Source organism: Cheilinus undulatus, linkage group 14, assembly GCF_018320785.1.
Source record: "Cheilinus undulatus linkage group 14, ASM1832078v1, whole genome shotgun sequence".
Taxonomy (NCBI): domain Eukaryota; kingdom Metazoa; phylum Chordata; class Actinopteri; order Labriformes; family Labridae; genus Cheilinus; species Cheilinus undulatus.
In genome coordinates this window covers 23,734,788-23,753,633 of record NC_054878.1, presented here as the reverse complement: position 1 = coordinate 23,753,633, position 18,846 = coordinate 23,734,788, and the positions used below count along the sequence as shown (strand labels likewise).

At 38.0% G+C, this 18,846-nt stretch overlaps 2 protein-coding genes across 2 annotated transcripts in view; one reads left to right on the top strand and one right to left on the bottom strand.

The window, feature by feature from the left end:
• Positions 1–18,846, top strand: part of si:ch211-57i17.5 (usherin) — a 60,365-nt gene that overhangs the window by 1,967 nt on the left and 39,552 nt on the right. The window contains exon 2 of the mRNA XM_041805550.1: positions 1,874–2,003. The gene's annotated coding sequence lies outside the window, so the exon portion shown is untranslated. The remainder of the gene's footprint in view (positions 1–1,873; positions 2,004–18,846) is intronic.
• The window catches only part of ppp1r14c (protein phosphatase 1, regulatory (inhibitor) subunit 14C), a 33,745-nt gene continuing 29,445 nt past the window's right edge, over positions 14,547–18,846 (bottom strand). Inside the window, exon 4 of the mRNA XM_041805551.1 lies at positions 14,547–17,177. Coding sequence (XP_041661485.1) covers positions 17,103–17,177 — 75 coding nt within the window. The 3' untranslated portion in view covers positions 14,547–17,102. The remainder of the gene's footprint in view (positions 17,178–18,846) is intronic.

Below are 18,846 nucleotides of genomic sequence, written 5' to 3'. Positions count from 1 at the left end.
AAGCAGACAAGCAGCAGCATCCAAGTTTTCCATTATTTGATTTGGTTTAAAAAACATAAATGAAAAATGGGATATTTTTCATTATTTTTTATTCAGTTATCAGACAAACATTAACTAAACAAATGATACAGGGTTTATATAACATGCTCAAAGCTGAACAAAATCTAGACAATGGGTTGAAGAAATGTCCTGCAACCTGGCATTAGAAAACATAACTTGTATAATAAGAAGTGAGGTTGAAGATTTTGATGAGTTATGGATTCCTTTTTGGAATTTTATGAACAGAGCAGACACCTGGGATCAGGCATGAGATGAGGACACGTCTTTGATTGTGTTGTGGTACCCGTGGTGTTTAACAGCCAGAGTACAAAGGTTTGAAGTGTGACAGATAATAGAATAATGACCAAATTATTAAATATTTCTGGAATGGTGGGTCTACTTTGGTTTATTGGTTTATTTTTTGATTGATCAAAGTTTGTGCTAAATATTAGCTATTAAATTTACGTTTTTTTTTAATATGTGGACATTTATCATTTTCAGTTTTTTGTAAAATTCTTTAATTCATTGATATATTTTGTATTTTTCCACAGAGAATATTATTTCAAGAGGGTTTTTTTGTTTTTGAATGTTTCTAAATGACTTTGATGTTTGTGTAAAAATGTAATAAAAGATCAACAAATACACTTCTGATTAAAAAGAAAACATGCTCATAGCTCAAAAATCTCGTTCAGTTGGCTCAACTAAAGTAATCAAAAGTACACATAATACTTTATAATTTGTTTACTCAACATGAATCAAGTGCATTTGATCCCCAGATTATACGTAGATGGTTGCAACCTAACCCACGTGTAAAAACACCTTTAACAATTATTTAGGCGTTGTTCTTCAAGGGTTTTTTTTTTGTTATTTTTTTCATAAAAGGCACATTTTTAGTGTCATTAAAGCATCTCTTTCATGTTAGAACAGTTACTCCACATTAAAATAAGAGAAGTTTGAAGATTGTAAGATTTCATGTGTTTATTGTGTGCTTTAGGGTTCACACATGTTCATTAGTGTTGTCTGCAAAATGTTTTAACTCGTTATCATTTAAAGATGTCTATTTATTACAAATAGCTTATAAATATTGTTGTTTATCAAGTGTATCAATAAGCCTTTGCAATGTCACATTGGGAACACTACAGACCCTGAAACTGAAACTGCTAATATGGAGGCGCAATGTTATCGTTTACAGCTGTTTTCTGTTTGCATTTTTAAAATCATGTACATGTTGTTTATATAACAGTCCTCCACATTAAAAAAAAGCCCCAAATTTGAGGATGTAAGTCAACATTTGGCAACCAACCAATAGCAGGCAATTCTGGTCCCTTTGAATGACTTGCTATTATCCCTTCCACCAGTAGGGGGAGCCCTCTCCTTTCACAATGAATGTTTTGACTCATCAAACCTGTGCTCATTCCTTTTAAGGGTGTTCAATGCCTTTCTCATTAGTATTCATTGATACTTCGATGAGATATTTAATTCACAAGATTCAGCTAATTGCAGAGCTGTTAAAATTTAATGAGCTATTGTTAAGTGGCTGGAATATTTCTGCATAAATAACAGAAGCTTTCATGCATCCATTTTTAACACAACTATAGAAATTCACAATTGAATAAAATATAGTGTTTGCAGTTAAAATGTAAATAAACTAAGGTCACTCCAATTGACTTGTTTCTTTTGAATTACAACCCATTTTAATTAGACAAAGGGAGATGTGAGGAAAAAAATAAATCAAACACTGTTATTTGAACAAGCTGGTGATATTTGAACAAGGCTTTACTGTTCCTGGCTGAATTTATGCTAATCTCCCCCTCATATCACTGCTATTTGCCAGACTGTTCAGGCTCACCCCCCTCTGGACCCCCAATAAAATGGCTACTGATTGGCGCACAGAAACCTGCAACCATGGCAACCAGCTGTTTGGCAATTCCTATGATGAGGAGAGAAGAAGAGTTGGCCTGCAGGTATGTTTTGCCAGACTCTCAGACAAATAAACACATACATCAGGATATCTCTGTGTTGTCTGACAAAGTTGGAGGCAGAAATTTGGTTTTAAAAAGAGAAGATTTCAAATAGCAAGTGTAACTTATTCAGCATGTTTAGCCAAAGCCCCCACCCCCTTCTTATTTCCCTGATTAAGCCCTCCTGACAAATAAACCCCCTGCTTTACTCTGTACTGTACTGTTTTTGTGCTTGATGTCTTTGTTTTTGGCTGTTTTTATCTTTAGCCTGGGGGTTTTGTCTTGAGGTAAGGGGTTTAAGCCTTAGGTAACATTCAGGGTCATGTGTGTTTGACCGCCTTTACATGTTCATGATGAAAGCCTGCTTGAACTGTCTGTAATTGGTTCCCAAGGGAGAGGGATGTTGAGATTCTCCCCACATAGTGATGAATCCAAACAGTGAGGGGAATAGGCGTATACACTGAGTCTCTAGAATGAAAGACAATTATTGTGTATTTTCCTTGAACAGAGCTGAGTGATTTTAGAAGAAGCAGCTTCTGTGATTCATTTGTATGTTTGTGTGTTCTGGTGAAGGATCCAGAGCAAGGGGCGGGAACAATCAGGATGGAGGTCAGAGAGGTTTCCAGATTAAACGGGTTGATTTAGCAGATGTGATCAACAAACCAGGAAAAAAACTGCAGCTATTTTTATGTCAAAGAATTTGGAATTAAAGCCCTTGGTTTTTAATATATTTCTAAGTCTTTATGTGCAGTTTTTAAAATCAACTACTTAATAAGCAGCAGTCAGAGAGTACTTTGGAGTGAACCCTGTTATTCTAGTATATTTTGAAAAAATTAGTCAGTTTTCTTAGGACAGAGGAGTTGTAGTTTTTTAATAAAAATTTGATTATTTGTAATAATAACCACTATTTGTATAACATCTTTGAAAACAGAGGTTTACAAAGTGCTTTGACATAATACATAATATTGTGGCACAACACAAGCAAAAAACACAATAAGAAAGCCAAAACCCCAACAATAGAAGGACCCATGAAAAACTCAGCATTGTAACTCCAAAATCATCATCATGTATCCTAGAAATATAGTAAATCAAGAATGGAAATAAAAACCCAGACTAACCAGGCAATCAGGAACCAAACTACATAAACGGAACCTTAGGACCAGAGACGTAAGAACATAAAAGATATTAAGAAAGGACACAACAGAATAGAGGATAAAACAGTAAGAATAGATAAAAACTGATTAAAAGGAGTGGTGGGTATTAGATCGATGTACAACAGTTAGAAAGGTAGAAACTGTAAGGTAACAATAATAGTAATAAATATTATGATTATAATCAGTTAAAACAGATATTAAAACAAAAAGGTAAAAACAAAAGTGGAGTGAGGGGTTAAAAGCCCAAAATCAATTAAAAGAAGAAGAGATGAAAGAGCAAGAAGAATCAAATCAGGGCACAAAATACAGAACAGAGTAGACATAAAAGTTTTAAGATAAAATTAGAGGTAGGACATTCAAAAAAGTTGACCAAAAGAGGGAGGAGATATTAAAGACAGAAGACGGCATCACATAAAAGCAAGTCTGTGAGTGAGTTTTAAGAAGCGATTGAATCTGAACGCTTTATTTCCACAGGAGGGTTGTTCCAAAGTCGAGGAGCCGTGATGGAGAAGGCCCTGTCACCTTTACTTTAGAGCCTCGACTTTGGAACGACCAGGAGGCCCCCTGCTCAAGGATCTAAAGCTGCAGGCACATAGGGGGTTAAAATTTCTGTTAAGTAGCTTAAATTCAGATTCTTAAGTGCTTTGAAATTGATGAGTAAAAATTTAAAATCAATTCTAAAATTAAAAGGGAGCTAATATTGGGATGCTAACATGGGAGTGGTGTGATGTGGTCTGTTAAAACCAGTAAGAAGCCTATCTGCTGCATTTGACACTAGCTGTAAACAAGAAAGGGATTTTGATTGATACCAGACAGGAGGGTGTTGCAGTAGTCTAGTCTGAAGAAGATGAATGCATGAATTACTTTTCCCAGGTCTGATGGGGTGAGTACTGTTTTTATTTTGCCAATGGTTCTGATGTGAAAAAAGCATCAACTTTATTGATATGGGTTGTGAAGGTGAGATCTCGATCAAATATTACTCCAAGATTTTTGGCTGTGGGTACCAAGACTGGACTGTACATGGTGGGTGAGGTTCTGAGTGTTAAAGAGTATTATTTCAGATTTTGAGTTGTCGAGTTGTTGGTAACCTTTAGTCACTTCTTGACAGGAGCTACGCTCCTAGAGTCCTCAGGTCTCAGGGCAGGTAAATCTGTGTGTCATCTGCAGAGACTTTGTGATTCTGAATTACTTGGCCAAGATGCAGCATATGGATAGAAAATAAAATCTGACCTAAAACAAAACCTTGATCAACAGTTTGCTGCAAGATCTGTAAACAATAAAGTCTATATGAAAATGAATTTATAGGACCTTGTAATCTCTAACAAAAAGGCTGTTAAAGCCAGCTCTGTAATTCACCCGTATCTGCAACATTTTTACAGGAACCTATGTCAGCACTGCCTCCATTTATTTTGTGCTGAACATCAGTAGAAAATCCAATAGGTGACAAGGTACACAATGCATAGGCTGCAAAAATTATCCTCACACAATCTTGCAACTGTGTTGGTTCTAGTAACACATTTCCATCTACAAAACACTCGTCTCATCAGCAGGATACACACATGAACAGATGTCAGTGAGGTGGTGATAGATGTTCACAGCTTGGCTGCATATTTTCACAGCTCACATCATCTGTTTTGTAATTATTTTGCCTGAAAATATGTGAGTGAGATTGATTCTTCATTGATTTAGTTTTTCACTCACACCAGGATAATTAAAAGCTATTTAACTGATGTCATTTACCCACATTCATAAACTATAACAGTGCCGTAAACAGATGAGCAGTGAATACAATGACTGAATCAGACAGTTCCAGTTTAATTTAGGACTTCTTCCCTTTAGTTTTCTTATCTTATGACTTTTTCTTTAAGACAGACTCTGTCTGGCTTTTTGTCTCCTCCTCTACTTCTGTCTCAGTCGCCCCGCATCTATATCCTTATGTTACCTTTTAGGGCAGAGACAGACGGGACCATTTCTCCATAGCAACAAATCACTTCTCTCATTGGTTTGAATTGAGATGAGTTTTCTTAACCTCATTTTACCTTTATTTTGTTGATAAAAAAGAACAATGAGAAGAAGAGATCCTGCCATAAGCTACCCAGGGATTTAATCAGTGGTTTGTTGTTGGCTATTGTTATTCAGAGGTGAATTTAGGTCATGTTTTTTTGGTCTCTTTTGCAGTGATAAGCTCTAAATGGGATGAGATTCGTATGTATGGATTTTAATGTTCTAGGAAATATCTATAATTGTCGACTGTTCTGATTTGTTTTACGCTTGCCTGTAGTACACATGTAAGCACATGTATGTTGTTTTGGTAGCATAACGCTAATAGCCTCTTTAATTATCTGTCTCTACATAATTTACTAGAAGCAGATGGCTTAAAGGAGAATGATCTGAACTCACCCCCTGCAGATAGACAGACGACCCCCCCATGTTGTCCAAATAGACTTGCCCTGCCTTGAGCTATCACATACACACAAACACAGGCACTAAGCTGTACACTTCTTGCTGTATTTAGGTATGAGATCATTTACAGCTGACCAATCTCATCCCTCTGGGTGCACACAGAAAGATCCAATCACAACAAAGAAAACAAACATCCAAAACAAGAAGCTCACACACAACAAGGCTAGCAGACATATGGCCGTGTGACCCGAGTAAATAGTGCTATTAATTCTAAATCCATGCTATTAATCCCTGGGGTGGTGGAAGTGGTATTGTCTCCAAAGAGTTGAGAGCAGCAGTGTTTACTGTCTGAAATCTCGCCTATTCTGCTGGATAGGCCTGAGGGCTGCTAAACCATGTAAACACAAAATCTACAGGAAGCTTTGTGAGATGTTATCAACGCCTTGTCTTTTCCCTGTATAAATCAAGATGACAGAATTACTAGTAATGAGCCCTAATTGTCTCTATGATCATGCTTAAAACATTTGAAAAATCTCTGTAGAAATAACATTTTTAATTAAACATAATCTTTGCTTTTTAGTAACCCCACGTAAGAGTTTTGGTCGCATGTTTTTTTTTCCTAAAAATGCAAACTTGATAACAGATCATTATACTAAATTAATTAGTTTGAGTTCAGTATTAAATTATATGTTCCATTTAAATCAACTCAAATTCTATATGAAGTGCAGTTTTGAGGTTCCTGGATATTTTCCATAGACTATTAAATGTGGACATGGTCTCAGTGATGCCACTCACTAGTTTCTGGAGAGATGTTTTGAAGCCTGTTGAAGATGGTTGATATGCTGGTGTGTTACCTCAACATGACTTTTAATCATGTCAGGCACAAAGAGGCAACCTTAAGCCTCCTGGCAAATAACAACTACGTGCTCTCCTGTTGGTCAGTTCAGCCTGTCCTTTAATATGCAAATTTATGCACACACGACATGCATGACCGTGTCAACAGGCAAATTTTAGCTGCCAGTGTCAGTGATTACCAAAGTGACAACAGATGATTAAAACAAGAGTACTCACAAATGCCTCATAGTTTATCTTTTCAGTATGATATCAAGACTGGCTCATCAGATATGTCTTTAATGAAAACTACGCAACAAAAAATTTGAAAAAAAAAAAAAGCCAATAAATGGCAGTTATAGTGTCACACACTAAGCCATAACCCCAGCACAGCACCAAATGCCCCTCTTGTTCATGTGCTGATTAACAGTTTCATCGATAAATTTATCAACTGACAAATGTTAATAAAACATTTTACCCTCTTGCCTCCCGAAGTCAAGAATCATCTTAACACCTGAAGCTAAAGCCTGGCACACCACAAGATAATCGTACCGGTTTTTATGAACAGAAATCCTGTTGTGTGGGGTGAGCACAGAGGACAGCCAAGCAGCTATGAGCAGGATTGTTTAGTAAAATGGATCCAAAGCCAGTCAGGCAGCAGACTGACTGAAGGAGGAAGCACAACAAACTCAGCCATCGCAACAATAGTAAACATGATACATAAAGTTAGATGAACAGCAATGTGGCAGCAATATGGCTTTATAACAAGTGTGCTGTAAAACATACCGCTGTCAAACTGACAAGTAGCTGGGCAAAATTGCAACTGCAGTGTGTAGCATGTAGCTAACAGTCACCACATTAGCTTGTTTGCTCCAAAGTTGCATCTGACCATGAAAGATTGGGGATTTTGAGAGACAAGACTCTGATTTTCAGTGAACAGAATTCGTTGGTATGTGGTGTGATGTTTTGTTGACAGACAATAAGAACAAAACAAATATGTCATTCTTTGTCGCCATGTGGGGTCTCACATTAGAAAAATCAGTTAAGATTTTAATAATCTTATTGTCCATGTGAGGCTTTGGTTAACAAGCTATATAGTTGTAGAATAAAAATCTTTTGTCTTGACCAGAATCCTTTTATTAACCAGGCTGTAAGCATGTTTTTTTTTTCAGCTGTAAAAACAGACATATTCACTATTGAACCTTTAGATCCAGCCTCTGGTGGTCACATGAAGAATTGCAGTTCTTCCCCCTTCTGCTTCGTCATTTTTCAACACAGTAGGGTTATCGCTTGCCGTTTTCATTTTGTGCCTTCTTTTTCCTCAATGCAAATAAAATCCTGGAAAAACTTTTTTATAAACAGTAGGTGTTTGTTCTCATGAAGTTTATTTGCAGATGATAACTGCTTATACAAATGGCTTTTACTTAAAATTTTCAGATTTTACCAAAACCAAATAAACAGTGAGCCTCGTCCCCTCATGTCTCCATCTACTACTAGTGATGGCAGAGTGGGGAAACAATGGAATTTTTATGGCTTGAAGTTTTTCTTAAGGCCCATTTATGTTCTACGCATTAAAATTTTACAACTGTCCAGTGGTGGACAAAGTATTCAACTTTAGTAAAAAGTCTCCCTAAAATAAAAACTCAAGTAAAGTGCAAATACTCAAAAAGTGTACTGAAATTGTCATTGCTCTAATACTGACGTCCTGTTGTCCTGGATTGGACTTTGAAAAACAAATCACCTAGAGGTTGTCGTCTCTCATGGAGCTACTTTTAAGCTGCTCGGTCTGTCCCACAGACTGAAGAAAGAACCACCTGACCTCTGCTCTTCTTGTTGTTGTCTGTCTTTGTGTCCAGGTGAGCTTACATCGTTAATGTTTGTGCAACACGAAAGGAGTTGGTATTCCTACATTTGGTCCGTATAAGCTTAGAGAGAACGGATGAAACACAGGCAAATCCGTACCTGTATGTGTTTTGAACATGGAGCATAAATGAGCCAGAAGCAGACAGACAAAGTAGGGAGCTTAAGATGTTTTATTGTAGAGATTGAGGAGTGGTAAAGTTTCTGGCTGTTTTGGGTAGAGCTGGGGAAACTGAAAAATAGTGACACTGATGACTTTCTGTAGACTAAGTAGGTTTTTCTTGAGGGGTTGTCTCGATAGCAGGTGTAGCAGGATCTGAACACAAAGAGAAACTATCAGAAAACACTGGGGGAGAAATACAAAAGCAGCATACTCTGACCTGAAATTGTGCAAAGTGACTGACAAACACTATTACTGAGAGGATGTAGTAATCTGTGGACGAGTTGATCTGAAACCAGACTTTATATACTGAGGCAGATGAGTGGATAGGATACAAGTGTCTGATCCAGCCAGGCGCTCGATTGCTGATTGCCAGAAGGTGCTGCACATAACCACACTCACAAAGACAGACAGAAGGAGGGGACATAAGGGAAACACAGAAAAACAACAGGGTAATGGCCAGAGCCATGACAGGCATGAAAACTTTGACCTCAGTCTTACTGAAAGTGCTGCAGACTGTCTCATAAAGGCATTTCACACTTCTTCAGTCAAATCCTCTGCAGCCTCCAGTGCTAGTTTCACTGGAAGCAAGAATATAGCTGTCAATGCTTGCAACAAAGTCTGCGTGCTGTTGTACACGCCTACATCTTTTTATGCTTGGAGAGCAAGAGTTGTAACATTTATGTCTGGAGAGCTGGAAACATTGAATGGGCTCAGTGTAGTGAAATTAAAAAGATTTCCCACGAGATGCACTGCAGGTTTTCACATAAACAAATGCACACGCACACAAGCAGGTTGTGTAAATGGGGCATGCTTGTGTGTAATATAGTATTTATAAAGCCACGAAAGAAGGTTTTTCCCAGGGATTAAAGTTGAAGTAGCTGAATGAAATATTCAGTAAGAGTCAGAAACACATAATCAAGCTGGAAAATACTCAGAGTGGTGCAACCTCTCCTGGCCTCCCTTACATTGCAATTATATTGTTTCTACTACCATTCCTGTCAAACTTGATTTTTTTTTTTTTTTGCTTTGTTATAAAAGAGTAATAGGAGAGAGCCCTCCTTACCCATCATGCACCAGGTCTCATGAGCAGGATAAACAAGCAGGGGTCCAATGAAGGTGACAGACAGTGCCATCACCCCTTTTCCTCTTTCCTCTGCCTTCTCTTGAGTGATGCTGTGTGGCTGAATTGCCTGTCATGTGAATGAATGAGCAGGCCATAACAGCGTGACACGCCGTCCCAGCATTTGTCTCATGCAGCAGTGGATGAGATGGGATCTATCACCAAACCGAAGGGGGCCGAAGATGCAGGCTGTTGGCGTCATGCTATCACTCATCTCTCCCCTCACCACTCTGGTCATATACAGTGTCTATCTGTCTGTTTCTAGTCTCAATATGTTCCATTTTTCTCTTTTTTCTGTCTCTGAAGTATTGGTGTGATGGATCATCCACAAGGGAGAGAGGGGAAACAGTAGAAGAAGAGAGTAAGGGGGTGGAGGTGAACAGGATCAAGAGAGAGGGGGATGGGAAGATATGAAATTTACAGTAGGGTCTGCTTGGCTATCTCACACATGGAGGTGTGATGGATTGCTTCGACAGACTTCTGTCTTATTAACAGCTGATAAAAATAGCACCTCCTCCCTTTTGCGTGTCTCATTTCATTTCATGCATCCATTCATTTTCCTTTTTTCTGCCCAACAACTGTCTCCATTCACATCACTGTTGATGCTCTGAGACACCATGACCAACAACGACTCGAGGACACTGCTGGTGTGAGATGTGCTGGTGTGCAGCCAGCTGACTGAACCCCGGCACTCTGGCTACCAGTGGGGGAGGAGGGGAAGCTCCCGTCCTTAACTATTCTCCTCACATTCACCTTGCAGTCCCAATTATTCAAGGCAGCGTGCACGAGCGCTCCCTGCCAGCCAGCCAGCTATCAAGCCCCAGCTGTGAAAAGTGGGTCATGGAATTTAAAGGCACACGCCGCCTCTCGCTGGCAACGCTCTCCTCGCAACACAGCAGCAGCAGATGCAGCGTTAGTATGTGTGTGATTCTGTCTCCCTGCAGTGAAATCCACAAGGCTGTATGGGAATGTGTGTCAGTGAATCAGAAGACCTTCATTATCACGTTCTCTGCGGGAATAAAAGCTGTGGCACATTCGCATTAACTCTCTCTCTCACTTTCTGTCCCTGCTGTAAACTGGCCTATATTCTTCCTCATCACTTCCCTTTAGACATAAAAGTATATTGAGCTTTGACATGTAGTGAAGTTGACTTGTATTTTTTGACAAATCATGCAAGTCCAAGTCTCACTGTAAGCTTTCTTAGAGGCCACAGTTAAATAACACTTTTAAATCTATTTCAGATATCAGTTTCTACCTAGCAACAGTGTACAGTAGGCCAGTAGGCTAGTCCATATGGGGCTAGACGTGCCGCAGAGAAAGGCTACTCATGCGCACACTGAGCAATAATGTCATACCCCGATGAGTGCTTTAAAGAATCAGACAGCACACAGGACTGTCCTACTAAACTACTGCCTCACTGTGTGGCACGGATAAGAAACACATTGGAAACCACAATGCTCTGATGTGCCACTGGTGCAGAAACACAAACACGTGAAAGCACACATGGAGAACACTCCCACACTGCTCAACACATCACAATAAAAGGACTTAAAGCACCCTTCTGGGTGCTGAAGAGGTGCATTTTTACATTTCCAAACAAATGTTTTAGTTTATTGAGAATTATAGTGGAAATATAATATCATCTACCTGTTTAAGCACTGTTAGCCAGAGGGTTCAAGTAACTAAGTACAAATACTTCGTTACCTTGCTTAAGTAGAAATTTGGGGTATCTATACTTTACTGGAGTAATTATTTTTCAGCTGACTTTTTATTTCTACTCCTTACGTTTTCACGCAATTATCTGTACTTTCTATTCCTTACATTTTAAAAATAGCCTCGTTACTCCCATTTAATTTCAGCTTGTTTTTATTCCAGCTTGGCATCGTTCAAAAAAACACAAATAAAAAACCCAAAAAACTATCCAGATAAATCACGCCATCCGGATAGAGTGAATTTGATTGTGGTTGGATGAGAAGTATAAACATAATGCCATTCTGACACCCTATTGGTTTATACGCGATCCATCGCACCTTTGAACATGACAAATCACGTCACACTCCAGCAAGGTAATAGCAGACATATGTAGCCTAATATGAAGATGTCCGTGGCAGAAATTCAAGAGAACTGGAGCGAAATGTCCCAACAAGCTCCAGCGAGTGGGTTGGTAGTACACATATATGGTTCTTGAATGTATTTGCATTGTACTAAAATGTGTTCATTTTCAATGGGCATAATTAAGGCTGAAACAGGTGCATCCCAAATTTTTCAACATTAACATTTTAATACAACATTATAGTCATTATGGCCTTTAGAAAAATGTTTTTTGGGGGGATGGGGTGGTGCACTATGGTAGATTGGAATGCAGTCGAATGGATTGGTAGAATGGAATGGAATGTATAATGGATTGGAATGGTAGAATAGAACGGAATGGTAGAATGGAATGGAAAGTATGATGGAATGGAATGGTGGAATGAATTGAAATGGTAGAATGTAATGGTAGAATGTAATGGAATGGTAGAATGAAATGGATTAGACTGGTAGAATAAAATGGAATGTATAATAGAATGGAATGGTAGAATGGAATGTACTATGGAATGGAATGGTAGAATGGATTGGAATGGTAGAAATGAATGGAATGGTAGAATGGAATGGAAAGTATGATGGAATGGAATGGTGGAATGAATTGGAATGGTAGAATAAAATGGAATGTATAATAGAATGGAATGGTAGAATGGAATGTACTATGGAATGGAAAGTATAATGGAATGGAATGGGGAAAGAATTGGAATGGTAGAATGGAATGGAAAGTATGATGGAATGGAATGGTGGAATGGAATAGATTGGAATGGTAGAATAGAATGGAATGGTAGAATGGAATAGAATGGTAGAATGAAATGGATTGGAATGGTAGAATAAAATGGAATGGTAGAATGGAATTGGCCCCTGTGGCGCAGCCTAATCTTTTGTCCTTAATGGAATTTTTTCCCCTTGACATTACTTTTACTTTTATTTTTTGAGTAGTTTTGCAACCAGTACTTTTATACTTTTACTTGAGTAAAAAGCTTGAGTTGATAGTTCAACTTCTACAGAAGTCTTTTTAAACCCTAGGATCTGTACTTCTACATGAATAATGAACGTGAATACTTTTGACACCTCTGCTGTTAGCTAAGCATAGCTGATAGACCTAAAAAAGGAAAACAAACTGTAACTGTGCAACTTTTTCATTGAAAAATGTATGAGATGTATGTAGGGGGTCCATTTCAGTCAAAAAATTATACTGGAGGGGCGCCGCTGGCCAAGCAGTTAGGCCACGCCCTACATACACAGGCAACTAGGTTCAAGTCCGGCCTGTGGCTTCTTTTTTGTTGTTGTTGTTTTTTAATGAATTTGCAAAAATTTTTGAAAATCTGTTTTTACTTTTTCACGATAGTTAAAGAGTGAAGATTGATGAGTGTGAAGGGGAATTAACACTTTCTAAATGCACAGCATGAGCTTCAATATTACCTTTAGCATATCTTATCTTAAAGACTGGCACAAGGGGACGGTATAAACTTTTAATTGCAAAACCATAAAACCTGTGGTACTGTAAGAGAGGGTTTTTACGCAATAACTATTCTGGAGGATGAAAACCCCTATCAAATCTGCCTCTCTACGGACCGTTTGCTTAGCAGAAAGACTGAAAAAAACTGAAAGGATTTTTCTTTAAGAATATATAAAAAAGACAAATTTGATGATTAGTAAGCTTGTTTTGGCAGACCAGTCAGTTGGAGCTTAATTTTTAGTTTCCCGACATCTTTTTTGTTTTCAGTTACACATCTGCAACCCAAAGAAAACAGCTTTGCAACCCACTTTTGGGTCCCCAACCACCAGTCGAGAACCACTGACCTAAAGTAACAAGAGGGGTCTAGCTGCAGACAATTTATTTCTGACAGCCTCTCTCACAGACTGTTCAACTCAGATGTCATATCTCAGGCAATTCTAGAATTGCCAGTAAAACCTATTTCCAGTTTTAGATTTTCTTTTTTTATAATTCAACTTTAATGAATATATAAACAAAGATACATTCATGAGATGACCACATTGAAAACATTCCAGACTAAGAAACATTTCATGAAGAAAATGGAGAAACGGTTTGAGGTCTAATCTGGGATTTAATTATGAATAGGTCAGTTTTAGAAGTAGTTACACGAATGGTGGCTTACTTCAGCTCCATTAGCTTTAGCTAAAGCTAACATAGCTATGCAAGCTACGTAATTAATCTTACTACATAAGCCAGTGTAGCTAGGTAAACTTAAGCTACTTGAGCTTTAGAAAACATAGCTAAAGCTAATGTAGCTACATAGATAACATAGCTATGTATCTTAAATAGCTGTTTTGTGAGCTTATCTCTGGCTACATTAGCTATGTGGCTATGTTTTGAAGTTAGCTACATAATTGTTATCTATAGATAAGTATGCTTTAGCAACATGAGCTTTAGCAAACACAGCTAAAGCTAATGTAGCAAAATAGAAAACATAGCTATGTAGCTTAATTAGCTGTTTTGAGAGCTTATCTTTGGCTGTGTTAGCTATATAGCTATGCTGCAATGTTAGCTACATAACTGTTATCCATAGCTAAGTTTGTTAGCAACATGAGCTTTAGCAAACATAGCTAAAGCTAAGTAATAGCTATGTAGCGAAGTTAGCTACATAACTCTGTTCTCTATAGCTAAGTCTGCTATAGTAACGTGAGCTTTGGCAAATGTAGCTAAAGCTTACTTAGCTACACAGAAAATGTAGATATGTAGCTTAGGTAGCTGCCTTGTGAACTTTGCTTCAGCTACGTTATCTACTATTTTAGGCGTAAGCATAAAAGGAGGATGAACTTTATTCCTGTTTACTTGACTTTATTAAACATTTTGTAACCAGGTTTTCAACTTTTAACTTTTGGTATCTTAACCCTTACCCTAATCCTAAACAGAAGTTTAATTTGATTTTTAGCGAGTATTTCCATTCTGAGATATACAGTGTCTCACATGAAAGGTCTAAGGGAGTGGTCATCAGAGATGAAAGGTCTGTAGCCAGGCTGTCTTGACAGTACCAAACTTGAGTTTAAAATGCAAAGATGAAGCAGCACATGTTTTTTCCATAGATAATTCAGAAATACACATGGAAGACATCTGTTTAAACAGTACAGAGTCCTTCTGCATTTTTATTATCAGCAAAAACAAACCACACACCACAATACATTTTAAAAACAAGAACGCTTATTGTGAATGTACAGAAAAACAAATCTTCTGCTGGAAAACTGAATATTTTAGTCTCAATAATTATAATAATAATAAAGGTATAAAAAGGAAAGTGTTTTATTTCCTGAAATAAAAACTGTTGGGCCAAAAAAATGTTCCCCATCTCTACATGCTGTTTTAAAAATACATGCAAACGTAAAGCTTTCTAGTTTGGACACTTTAATATACTCTCCACATGAAATCCCATAAATTATAAAATATCATCCTATTGCCCCTGAACTGCTCCTTGACAGAGAAAATGTTATGGCATACCTCAACACAAATCCTGGATACATCAGTCGCCTATAGTGCTCCTCTTTTATACATTTCCTTCCAGTGCATTAATCTCGATTTTTTTAAATCTGATCATCTTCTGACAGCTGAACGTGAAGATACCCGTCCAGCTTGATTCAAATTGAGAAAAGGGAATGCAAAGAGGAAACCGCTTTAGACTGTATGCATCCAATCTATATAGACGTACACATCCAGCAGACATATTTCTCTGGCATCACTCAACAGTGAACACGTTTTCATACAACCAAAACCTGGGAAGAACATCAAAAACAGCACCATTTTTAAAATTTTTCCTGGATTCTCTCCAACGTGACTGCCACGTTGTTTCAACACAAAACAATTCTACAAAGTCAGACATGTTAGCTAAGTCAAAAAAGTATTTTTTGCTTGATTATAATTCATAATATCTATAGTCTTTAACAGTGTTTTTTCTCTGTTGCTAGCATGCAAGACGGGTGCTTTGCAAGTGTTAGGTTAAAATCAAACATTGCCCTGCTTTTGTCTTTGGCAGCTGAGGGTTTATATCACATGGCAGGTTTAGGACTGCTCTATTTCTCTCAGCTCTCAAGTCACTGAGCTGAGAAAATGGAACTGGACCCAACGCAGTAACAAGTGTCATGATTGTACCAGAGCTAACAGGTTGTTTTTGAGTGTGTTGGTGCACTGAAGGTCATTAACAATAAATAGCTTAATCCACCTCTCTAGCCTCCTGGGATAATGCAGTTACAACATAGTTTATGCAACTTAGAAAAGTCTTCAACATTTTTTAAATTCTAACACTTTTACACAATGAATAAACAATCTCTGTGGAAATGCTGTCGCACTAACGCCTCCATGACGTTTACGATGTAATACTCCCAGTTTTGGCACACCTCCTCCACACAGGACCTGACACAGTTGAGAGTTTCAAGTTGTCCTGAAGTGTATTTGCCGTTAGGTTGTTAATAGTTAAGGTGAACTGATCCTGAATGTCCTTAAAGGCAACATCCACCACTGTTAGAGAGGCGAGTTGTTAGAGTACCAGAGTAAGGGGGGAACTGCAAAGTCTGAGCTTTGTGCTTGAACCTAAATGACCAACTGATATGTAATCTGACGACGGAGAGTGATGGATAACCAGGCGTAACATGATAAGTGAAAGGCTGCCAATCATACAGGTTTTGTAGTCTCGTGAAGAGAACTGCAACACCCATCATGCCTTGCTGTGGTGAATAATGTAACTGAAAAGTGGGTAAAAAAAAAATCTTCTATTTTAGTGTTGTTTGAGAAAATGGCCCCACTATTCTCAGAGTTCACACATCACAAAAAAGACACGTGATGTATTAATGTGCTTAAAATAAAACTAGAGCACTCCCATATACTTCAAAGCAGAGTGAGGATGAGGAGGGTTGACTTTAGAGTAGCACAAAAACCGTTGAAGACCACATTTCAATCACATGAACAATAAATGGCAACATACAGTACATTTTGTAAAAAGAAGTAACAGCAAAATACCTCGGTAAAAAAAAACAGAAAGATCATGAAGCACTGTGTTTACAGAGTGCTACAGCTAGTTTCACACCTACTGCAGAGTACAAACATGTTATGACCACCTCCCTTTTTGAGATTTGTGTTGAAGTCTGTATGGCTGTCGCGATTACAGCGTTTGCTTGTAACATGGCTCTAAAATGTGAAATAAGTTGGCGTTGGTGTTAAAGCACAGTTGCAGCTCTGTCTGGCACATTTCCAGGGCTCGACTTTTTATTGTGGCTGAATGCTTTTGAACCGTGTTGGCTCCGTTTCGCTTAAGTACCTTTCAACAGTCAAATATTATTATACACCTTGTTATTCTATGTGATTGTGAAATGGATGAAGAGTGCTAAATGCATGGAGTTCATGGTGTATGTTTGCAGAATAATTACTAATGCTTTCATGTTAAGATAAGTTATTCTTCATGATGAGAGTCCATGTCAAGTGGGTTTAGTAGGTGGAGCTGAGATGACGAAGTGGTTGACTGATAGTGACTTCACAGGCATTATAGGCCCTTCTTAGATGGTGCACTGAGTTTCCTCATTCCCCTTATCCTGCCCAGCAACTCCCGGACAAAGTCCTGCAACAAAGAGGAAAAATGGGTTAGGCAAACAGTTTTACGTCATTCTAAAACACAAAGGAAAAAATGTCTTCTCCTTTGGGAATTTCAAAGATATCACATCAGATAATCCCACATCTGAGTGAAGAGGACTAAAATTAAAGTCTTCTGTTGTCTCAAGATATGCTTTAGCTTCTGTTTCATAATCCAAGCTAAATTAGGCTGCAGTGTCCTTGCCTCAACATTTGAAAATATGGGTGTTGCAATAAAAAGGGCATCAAATAACCTTAATTTATACTAATGTGTTTAATCTATGCCGTTTGTTCTCAAGAGGTGGGTCAGGACTGAAAAGTGGGTTTGTGAAGCCATTTTCGGATGTGTGCCCAGAAAAAATATGGAGCAAAAACTCTTTGATGCACTTTTATTTTGAAGGAAATGTCTCTGTGTTTTTGTTCAGTTACATCTTTTGTTCCACTGTGAGTCCAACCTACCCCATATTTCATTGAAACTTTTAGTTATTAGAAAGAAAAAAAAAAAATCTTAAATTTGGGCCATTAGAGCAGTGGCCTGTCCCATTGCTAAACCAACTGAAAAAAATCGATCCTCACAAGAGACTTTGTGCCAGTTCCTTGGAGGAAACAATGGCAACAGGAGCATAACACACTATGTTGTAGTTGGAGCTGATGAACACTGAGAGCGAGTTAATTATAATACAATTACTGCTAAGAAGAAAAGAGGTGGAAAGTATGGCTACTGAATAAGGTGAGACCAATGAAAGGGGGTATATTTTACAACCATTTAGCCACTCATTTGGAGGCGTGGATGAGGAAGTGCACATTTGATATTTTTCGGATGGCAGCAAGTCAGTTTGACTTATTGAATCATCTTCTGCAGCCAATTATGTCACACTAGAGTACACAATATGTCTGTAGACATTACTCACTGGCTGTCAACCAGTGCTACCCAGAGGACCAATCACAGGGCTTGTGGTCTGCATTATTTCAACAAGTAGTTGCATTTTTGAGGAGGTGTATGTTTGGCTATGCATGTAGGCCTCTTTGCAGAATTGTGCTTCATTGGCTATAAACATGTAAAGGGTATCAGTCTTATTTGACTCTGGCAAGAGATCAAACTCTTCCTTTAGAGCTACTATGAAAGTTTTAAACAGATTATGAAAAAGACTGAAAACTATTTGGCCTACAAGCAAACAAGACCATTAGCATCTGACTGTGCAGACTAGCAAATTATTACCTCCGCCAAGAAGGTTATGGGATCGGCAGGGTTTGTTTGTTTGTTTGTTTGTTAGCAACATAATTCAAAAAAGTTATGGACGGATTTTGATGAAATTTTCAGGAAATGTCACAAATGACATAAGGAAGAACTGATTAGATTTTGGGAGTGTTCCGGATCACCGTCTGGATCCAGGAATTTTTTTAAAGGATTTGTTACTATTGGGAGATAGGGCTAATAGCAGAGGTCTGCGCTCTCTGAATGCTTTTCTAGTTTTAGACCTTTGACTCAGAACATGGCTCAACAAATAGAATCATAATGTACAACATCTCTGTGATCCTAAAGTTTTTTTTCTGCTGATTATTGAATTTACTGCTAAATATTAAAATAATAATACAGGGGGCTGCATCACAGGCTCTCTCTATCTCTCTCCATTATGCTTTATTCAGGCAGCATGACA